Source organism: Tigriopus californicus, chromosome 5, assembly GCF_007210705.1.
Source record: "Tigriopus californicus strain San Diego chromosome 5, Tcal_SD_v2.1, whole genome shotgun sequence".
Classification (NCBI taxonomy): domain Eukaryota; kingdom Metazoa; phylum Arthropoda; class Copepoda; order Harpacticoida; family Harpacticidae; genus Tigriopus; species Tigriopus californicus.
This window is the reverse complement of record NC_081444.1, coordinates 805,867-815,279: the sequence shown is the minus strand read 5'-3', so window position 1 is coordinate 815,279 and position 9,413 is coordinate 805,867. Positions and strand designations below refer to the sequence as shown.

General features: G+C 40.3%; 2 protein-coding genes across 3 annotated transcripts in view; both read right to left on the bottom strand.

Moving 5' to 3' along the window:
• LOC131881152 (uncharacterized) overlaps nucleotides 1–3,573 on the bottom strand; it is a 13,680-nt gene extending 10,107 nt beyond the window's left edge. For both annotated transcript variants that reach the window (XM_059227931.1, XM_059227929.1), the window contains exon 1: nucleotides 3,170–3,573. In XM_059227931.1, coding sequence (XP_059083914.1) covers nucleotides 3,170–3,421 — 252 coding nt within the window. In that variant the 5' untranslated portion in view covers nucleotides 3,422–3,573. The remainder of the gene's footprint in view (nucleotides 1–3,169) is intronic.
• A 48-nt stretch (nucleotides 3,574–3,621) lies between these two features.
• Nucleotides 3,622–9,413, bottom strand: part of LOC131881147 (uncharacterized) — a 13,883-nt gene continuing 8,091 nt past the window's right edge. The window contains exons 3-7 of the mRNA XM_059227923.1: nucleotides 6,446–6,707; nucleotides 6,168–6,379; nucleotides 5,823–6,099; nucleotides 5,617–5,750; nucleotides 3,622–3,982 (exon numbers count right to left, since the gene is read on the bottom strand). Of these exons, the coding sequence (XP_059083906.1) occupies nucleotides 3,843–3,982; nucleotides 5,617–5,750; nucleotides 5,823–6,099; nucleotides 6,168–6,379; nucleotides 6,446–6,707 (1,025 nt within the window). The 3' untranslated portion in view covers nucleotides 3,622–3,842. The remainder of the gene's footprint in view (nucleotides 3,983–5,616; nucleotides 5,751–5,822; nucleotides 6,100–6,167; nucleotides 6,380–6,445; nucleotides 6,708–9,413) is intronic.

Below are 9,413 nucleotides of genomic sequence, written 5' to 3'. Positions count from 1 at the left end.
TAAAGGACATCATATTTGAACGTTTAAAAAAAAGCATAACATATAAAATGAACGTGATTCTCACATAGACTTTCTCCCTTCTCCATATCTCAACAACAAAAGGACTTTTAATAATTATGGTTGACTTGATCTGACCATTTTAAACACAACAAATAACCGAGAATATTGGGCTGCTGTTTTCGAACGAGGATAAAACTGTGGCAAAAAATCTTTCGCAACATTCCAGAAAATTCCGAGTGATACTTTGTTTGATCTTGTACACATAATATATTCTTTTCACAGCAACTTCACCATCTCCTTAATGCAGTTTTCAAAAAGTACTCCATTTATTAAAGAATCTTCGCAGATTTGAAAATGGATCTATCACAAGGTCAGGCATCCCAAGGCGGTATGAATATAAAAATAGAAACTAGTTCAAAAGATTAAAGCAAACCTCGTTAGAAATCGAACATCATTATTGACATCGTTCTACATACAAAGATCGCTTTCGGCAAGACAACGAATGCCCAAACTAATTAGACTTTGATCATATAACAGAAAATATACGTGCCGTTAAGACACTTTCTGATTTCAGGTCAATCCAAGGATATTGATTAATCGTCACTCAGAGTAAGTTTTACACCTAAAAAGATGTGGTGCCTTAATTGAACAATGAGTCCGAGAATAAAGAACGACTGAACATGCTTGGAAGTGAGGGATTCAAGCGTAGGGATCAATGAAAGCAAGGAAATGAGTCTGATGAGGAACTCAGGCATATAAGGAAGGCGAAAGACCATTAAAATTCCCCGCACTCCATAACGGTCATGAATGTCCCACCATTAATGAGAGACAAAGCACCCATAGACCACTGTTCCCAAGCATTATTCTTCTGGCTGACCCCGACCACACAAGGCACCCAAACGAGTAAGTAAAAATTCATATGCAAATGCTTTCCGTAGTCATTTCATACTAAATATTTGAATGCCTTTAACGTCAAAAGTTCGTGACATGAACGCTGAGTTCAAACAAGAACCAGGTGAGAATGGCCATTTGACAATGAGTCCGAGCATGGATTCAGACCAGTTGAGAATGAAATGGGACCAACACGACAAGGAAAGCATAGTTTTACTAGTCATGTATAGAATCTTACGGATACGTAACATTCACGACCGTGGAAGATATTGTAAGGGTTGGTGGCAAAAAATGAGGATGAAGGCAAACATCCCGAAGCTTCATTGTGGAGGTGATGTTGTATAAATGAAAGTCAAAGTGATCTACAGAATTCAGAATAGATATTGTCCTACTTTTACAAGACTACCAAAAGACAGCGACATCCGTTGTGGACATTTCCCCTTGGAAATTGAAACAGCAGTTTAAGTCAAAACGTCAATTAGGGAGCAAGAAGTCTCGGAATGAAATAAGTTAGGTTGATCGCATCGATTTGGCCGCATTACATTCGACTCCAAAGCCGATGTAAATCCTTATTTTTTCGACAAGCAGAAGTGATTAAGATTTGGCTTTTGTGTGCGACCTTCAGAGCAATTTGGTTCACGTTGAGCACATCTTTGAGATTGGATTCGGTAATGGGTATTCTTCATGTCACACTGGTCAAGCAATGACCAGTTTTCGTGGGGGGAGAAACTCTGGGGATGCTGTGGTCAATGCAGCGGATTTTCATTTCTAACCTCTTTTTTTAATTAGTTGCGCTCTTTTGAATTTCTACTCCTTTGATTCTACCGTCAAATTTGGGTTCTCGAAAATTGGCAATTTGTATTCATTGTTCAAACTGATAGTGCATGCTTGGAGGCGTTTGAAGTTTTACCTTTACCTTCAATCCCTCATGGTCTATTGTAGGGCAATGGCTTCTTGGGGTCCACAATGGAACTTTCAAGAAATTGTATGAAAGTTATTCGGCGGGATGTTTTTCAACAAAAGGAATTTGTCCAACTAGATAGCTTGAGAACCCAATGCACAAGAGTATGCAGCTCTTTCCAATGGGGACAAATGATTTGGCTGCTTTTCTAGTAATTTTCGCGACCTCTTTGTTTTTCCGAACCGGCAATAGTTTAGTTGACGACGACAGAATATTTTCTTTGTAAAGGCTTATTAGGGACAATATATATTCTGCAACATCCATCCCCATAAAAAAGAATAATGCGAAGTTAAGCTTGATTTAAATGGAGAGAGGGAATTCTGGGTTAAGACAAAAGTGAATGAATATGAGCATGAATGTATGGACAATATATACCACATAAAATTGAAAAATCAGTGTGCCTTTCACGATTTTGATATTGTCCGTACATAAGACATTATCTACGGCCTCCCTATCTCAGAAATCTCATAGTAATCACCCCCGAAATCTGAAAACTCGAAGGTCTACAAGTTCTTACTGGTCTTTTTTTTAAGGTCGGTTGATTTGGTATCGTTTTAGCCGTGTTATTACTTATTTTGGTCTCAGAATGACCACACCTCGTAGCCGTTTTTCCTGGTGGGTGAATTAATCGATCAGCAAGGATGCAGACAAAAGCAATGAAATGAGATCTTGCATTGGCGAAGCTAGATCTTTTTTGTACGTTGTGTGCGACAGATTTAGCTTGGAACACTTCGGTGCAATAAAATTTTGGCAATTAGAACACCAGACTTCTTGTGTTGAAAGTTACAAAAGAATTTTCTTCCCTTTTGATACGAAAAAGATTCGCTTTGATCACAAGCCATCAAATTCGTTGATCTTTCCTAACGAGATGCCTTTTTGCTTTTGTATCTGCGATACCCACGGCTTTAAACACATTGAAAAATGGCCAAACATGGTACAATCAGATCATGCTTTCAGACTTTTCCTTAGTTTAGGAAGCCTTTGATGGATGGACTCTTGTTGATTTCTCAGTAAACCACGAGTAGTTTAAAAACAAGTATGTACATACAATCTTGAACTAAAGTCTGGCTTCATGTATTTTGTCCAGAAAAATGGTTTCTGGGCAAGGGACATCCATTTCAAATGGCTTTCTTAAATGGTTTATTTGAAATTTTAGGCAAAGCCTAAAACGATCAGAATTCGATCTCATTACCTTGATAAAGAAAAGCAAAATTTAGACTTCAACAAAATTCCTCACACTTTACATTCAACATTTGTTAGCACGTAAAATAATATTGATTAGAATGTCTTTAGATACATTTACAAAACTCGCCTTACCTGACAAGATAGGATCAACATAGCGAGACCCAACACAACGACCAGGTTGCATCCATTCCCATCGCTCCATGGCATAGAGCCAGGACCCATCGAGCAAAAAGAACCCATGAGTCTGAGCCCCTCGTTTACACTGGTCAATTCTTCTTCCTTCAAGGCTTTGCTGCAATCTTCATCTTGATTATGGAATGACTCTTTGGTATTATCGTTGCTTATCACTTGGATGCTCCCGATTGCTTGAGTTCTCCGGCTCATGCTTTTTCTCTTCTTCTACTTCTGAGGTGGCCTTTGCTTTCTTCGTACCAACCTTGTTCTATTGGGGACCAATGAGCTGTGGTTCGTCGAGCATCTCCTTTTATACGTAGACGTGGTGCTTCTCGTTTCAAAGAGGTCCGCGTTCCTAAGTTCAATCCCCGGCCGAACGCGAGAACCTCGGGCGAATGAGTCAAAGGGAGTGAATGGTGAAAGATATACGTTTATTGTTTCTCCTTTTGTAGATCTAATTGTTAGGCTCAAATTCAACAGGAACAATTTGAATGTAGAAATGGTGGTTGAACGAAGCATTCATTGGCTATTCCATCAATCATACAACGAGAGGGAGCTCAGTGCGAGTGAATGGTCTGGGTGTATTCGATTGTCTCTTCAATGGTTCCAGTGGAGTCGGGTGAATCCCGTATTACTCGTCAACAATACCATGTTGGGCCAATTCACGGATGGTTTGGTCCAAGTAGTTGGGATCTGGATAGCCATGTTGGCCTCCCGCGTAATTCTGAGTCTTATGATGAATATCGTTCCAAGTCACTACGTTGTCCTTCCCTAGAAAGAGACGAAATAGACGTCGACGTGACCGTTTAGTTATAAATAGTGGGTCTAATGGTTGTGCTTAGGCATAGACACAAATTGCATATGATAGCAAAACTGGTTGACGAGATGTAATATTTTGATATTTTTTCTCTTAAGGGGGGGGGAGGGGTTCAATCTTGTGAATCATTTGCCAAATGGACTTTAAGTTGTGGTGGGTGATAATGGTAAATATATGAATTGGAAAGAGTCGTTTTCGAGATTGAAAATCCGTGTTAGAAAAAAGTGTCCGACTTTCCAAATGTGCGTTAGATGCACGACCTGCGCATTCCGGACAAGCCTAATTGGGGCAGAAATACTGAATGAACACTACTTTAGTGTTTGTGCTTGTGGAGAGCCCTCTATCAGAGATCTGGTCGAGATAAATCTCCGTTGGGGACATTCAAAGATAAATCGTCGGCTTGAGTCAGCATGATCGACGAGTTATTGCTTTCCTAGAAATATTTCTGCAAGATACGAACTTTGGAAAATGACAGACCTGAGAAACGCTCTGGAGGGGCATATTTCTAGAAATTATAACAAATAAAACTAATTTGTCCAAGGACGATGAAATGCTTGCCAAAAAGCAGTTGGTGGACCTAGCACAGGATTGGGTTCATTTCCACTTCAGTGTATTGTCGAGGCTTTGCTGGTCAATGAGTGTTACTCCTGGAGTCGATCAGATAAAAACCACGGCCTTCGGAAGTGAAATTCCAACCTATTCCCCTGAGCATGAAAAGCTTAAACGACGCCTAGAAACCATTCGACCACGCTTAAATTCTGAGGACAATGGAAATAAATTCAACCAAGTTAGAGAGGCAATCAATTCAAGAAAAGTTGGGACTTTTCTAGTTAATCGTTGACTTCGAATTTCTGGCCCATACGATTGGTAGTCGATTGGTTGTCGATTGGAATTTTCCACATGAATTCAATTGCCAACAAGATGCAAATTGAAACAAACGCTCTTAATAAGACCAGACCTGATCGACAACCGTTGTCCACAAAACATGATACTAATTGAGACTTGTCATCACACACAGGACATGAAACTGCTGTCAAGACAAATATTTCCATGACAGTGAGACACCCATATCCAGAGAGCGACCTCGATACCACTCAAGATTCCACATGGGGCAAACAATTATGTAAAGCTCAGGACCCCTGGGATCCTTTCTCTCGATGGATCTGTATGGTCCTTAGAATTTCAGGGGCTGTTTCTAGGGTGTAGTAACCCCTCTCATTCATGGTGGCTTTGTTAATGCGGCCATTGTGTTCTGAATACTTTGCCGTAGGCACTCAATAGCTTTCCTGGCACCGTACAGTATTCTCTCTTTCGTTTCGTCATTGTCTTCTGAGTCAGTGAATGAAATCCCAATGCCAAGTAGTGTCATATTATGTAAACAACGTTTTTCGCTCTTCAATTGATTTCCATCAATATGTAACTTTTTGATAATATAACTCATCCAAGCCCTCTAAACGTTTAGAGCTAGCTTGTTCATTTAGGATGGCAATGCATGGACTATGTTTTAGTATTGGGCGTTTGCTTCCAGAAGTTCTCACGTCGGTTTTTACAATGTGACAGCAGGAGATAAACTTTCAAATGCGCGTACCTGTCGTAGTCGATTGCCCAACCGTGAAGGTCAGCTTTTGATCAAAGGCTTTTTGGAGCAATCTTAGAACCACATTTCCTTGACTATTGTTGGGCAGATACGCCACTCGTGGAAAGCCTGGGCAATGGTAAGGCCTGTAAATGGAGAACACGCGTACCTCTTAACCTCAGAAACGATCAAGATCAATTCACTTAAGTTGATCTTACAGCCCGGGATTGGGATGGTGGGGCCCTTGAACACCGGGTTTGATGGAGTACGTGATTTCCACGGTTTCACACTCCGCAAATCCGGGCAGACTTTGAGGAAGAATCAAAATTTTCATGGTCCCCGGAGGTTGATTTCCCACTTTCGTTCCATAAACCATTTTGCAATAGGGACACTGCAGAAACTCTTTATAATGGCGTACCATCTCTTCAAGGCACGTGGCATGGAATACATGACCACAATGGATTAGCTTAAACCATGTTGCTTCATGGCGGGATCCTGAAAAACCAAAGTACTCTCATCTATGTCCAGATTGGCCAATGATTGTTTTTTACAATTAGAAGTACCTTTCTCATCATAGATTCCGCATTTGGTAAGGGCAAAGGTACAAATCATACAATCTCGGTCGTAATCTTCGCGGTCCAAAGACACTTTCTTAATATATCGTGCCAGATTGGGGTGAATTTTCATCTTCTTGCTCGGTTGACTCCCTAAGAACATTTCATCATTCTGGTGCTTGGATATTGCTCCGGTATCCATGTATGAGGCAAAGGATTGGCTACATTAGGACTATCTATTAATGGTGATCCCGAAAAATCTTAGTTTCGTAAGGTTCATCCCTTACCTCTTGGCTCCGAATATTGGGAGGTCATCTTGAGGCAAGAGATGGGACAATTTGGTCTGTGATCTGGTGGGTCTTTTGCCACCATGGCCATTTTGTGACACGTCCATGGACTCATCTCGGTGCCTGGACATCATATCCTCTTTGGGAGTCACCGTGTGGTGACTCAGATCGTTCTTTATGGTTCGAGCCGCAAACTCCGGATTGAAACGGATCAAACAGTAAGGGAGGACTTGGGTCTTTTCCTCCACTAAGTATCGGATTCCTAGGGCGAATCCGTCGGTCAATATATGGTGAAATTTCAGTCATTACAATGACGCCATCTGGCACGGCTTGTATATAGGATCTAGGAGCAACAGCAGGGCTTGAACCGTTACCTAAAGTTAACACGTTACCGTTACCCTTTACTTTTGCGGAAAAAAGGGGGCCTAAAACTGGAAAGATGTGCATGCAAGTTTTTTACGTTTAGTTAAAATGACGTGAAACAAATGACAACGTGAATTTTTACTTGATCCCATCAGTGGCATGTAGAGGGCTTGTCAAACAAGTCATGGCATTTGAGAAGGAACTTTCAAAAAATCGGATAAGAAACATATGAACAGATATATATCTTTCCCTCTTTTGTCACAAAAAAAAGAAATAAACGGTAATGGGAGAGCTAAAATCCTCTACTGTCACCGTTACTCAGTAACGTGTTACTCAAGCCCTGTTTAAAAATGATTTGGAGAAATGTTTGAAGACGGCTCCTGATCAACCCAATCTCCAAGGTTGCGGTAGGCTGACAAACTTAAAATTACTCCATGCCTAAATTTAGTACCAGGAATGATGCTAGATTACAAAATTGCAGGCATTTTCCTATGTATCCGATAGAGAACGGTGTAGAAAGGAATTACAAACAAGACTTTTGGGTTTAAAATATTTTCCTTTAATTCACAAAGCTTATTCTTCTAATTTTGGATTTAGTTATTGTGTGAAGGCTTTGCTTTAAGACTTGATCTAAAAAAGAATTCCCCTCAAAACCAACCCTCTAATGCCACTGCACAAACTGCAATGAACTCTCTCGTCCATTCCATTCCAGATATCTTTTGACAAAATAATGGCCTTTCAATAAACTAAACTAAACTTAGGAAAACGTGTAAGGCCCAAAACATGTCCAGTTCAAAACTGCTAGTAACAAGTAAAACTTGGGACATTACACAACAAGCTTTTACTAGCTTGAGGGAAGCAAATCAGACAATGAAGGAGCCAGAGAAAGAAGAGAAGATGACTTCATTGTTTGAACTGGCCTGGATTTTCGAGGGCTTTAAGGTGCTTTCAAAACGCATATTCAGACTCTACGGTCACTAGAATTGACCCTAAATCCTGGGTTGGGACAAAGCCCATGGATGCTTTTGAAGACGTATAGTATCAGATGCCTTTTGAAACCTTCTCTGAACGCTGTACAGTCCCAACTTTTTCAGTCTCTCCCAATGCAAGAGCTCTTTTATTGCTATGATTTTTCTAATGAAACATCTTTGGACTTGTTTGACCTTTTACAAACCTGGTGAACTCATTGGAGCCCAAATGGGTGAAGCATTCTCAAGATGTGGCTAAACAATCCACTTGTACAGAGTTAGCATTGTGATGCTATCCCTGGACTTAAACGTGGGATACATCACGGACTTCGAGAAATATGGACTGCGAACGAGCTGCCCGGCAAATTGGCCTGCTCTTGGTCATAGCCACTATGAACCACTTTTCGAATTAAAGTAATAAAATAAGAAGCGTAGATCTCTTTAATTAACGGTAGGTCAATTTTATATCATTTACATGCAAAGTCAATCGTTTTAAAGTTATGTTGTCAAAAGCTTATGTAGCTGACCAAGAGCAGGCCGAAAATTCACATTTTATGTAGTGTTTTACTACATAACTTTGAACATGTCTCCTGAGTTCCCTAAGCATAGGTTTGGGCTCAAACTTGGCTGAATTCATTTATTCAGCAAGACCTTGTGGTCGGAAGTGCTTATTTGGAATAAGATGAGCGGTTTAGGAGATGGGATATTTTTGCTTCCGTTTGCAGTCCATATCTCGAGAAGTCCATGGATACATCCAACCACACATTTGAAAAACTTTACCCACATTTAAATGGATATGCTCATCGAACTTTCCACCATTTTGGTGGACTAAACCTAAATCTTTCATAGATCTCAATACATTTATCTCCTTTACCTACAGAGTGGAGTATTCAAAGGAGTGAACCTGAAGGTCATTGAGCGGAATTTCATTCCGTTCAGGGCCATTTTACTCTCAGTAACCCAACAGTATATTCTATCTTGGTCCTTTGCCAGGCTGCTGGAATTTTGGCCATTCCTAGCAGAAATTACCTTATTGTCATCAGCATAAGGAGAAAGACTGGCAGTAATTTCAAGCTTTTGAAGTGGGGCAACAAATAATAAAAAAGGAGGGGCCCTAAGATGGAGCCCTGGGGAACACCTGACTTGACATCATGTGTATCACTCAGGGATCCCTCAACCTAAACAATTTGCTTTCTATCATGAATGAAGCTTCTTAGCCAATTGAGAACCTTGCCTTGGATCCCAATGTCCTGAAGCCTTTGCAGGACATTGGGATCAAAGGCATTTAATATTATAGAATGGGTTTATTTGCATTTATTGCATATTTCGTATTTTCATGCATATTTTTTTACGTATATTTTGGGCTTTTGCTTTAGCAAATTTAAATGTAGTGTTATTATCATTTATGGCAACCTATCGTCATGTCAATGGCTAAAACTACTAATGTGAAGCAAGCACCGACAGGGCAAGTAGTCCGGTGCTTTACTTGCCCAAGTAGGAACTTGCCCCAACTTGGGTTTGTACGGTTTGTACACAGACACTTGAGGGGAAAATGGTGTGCCCAAACTTACGCAAGAAATTTTATACCAGGGCAAATTAAATCAACTTATATAGGAAAAGCAATAATGTGCACCAAC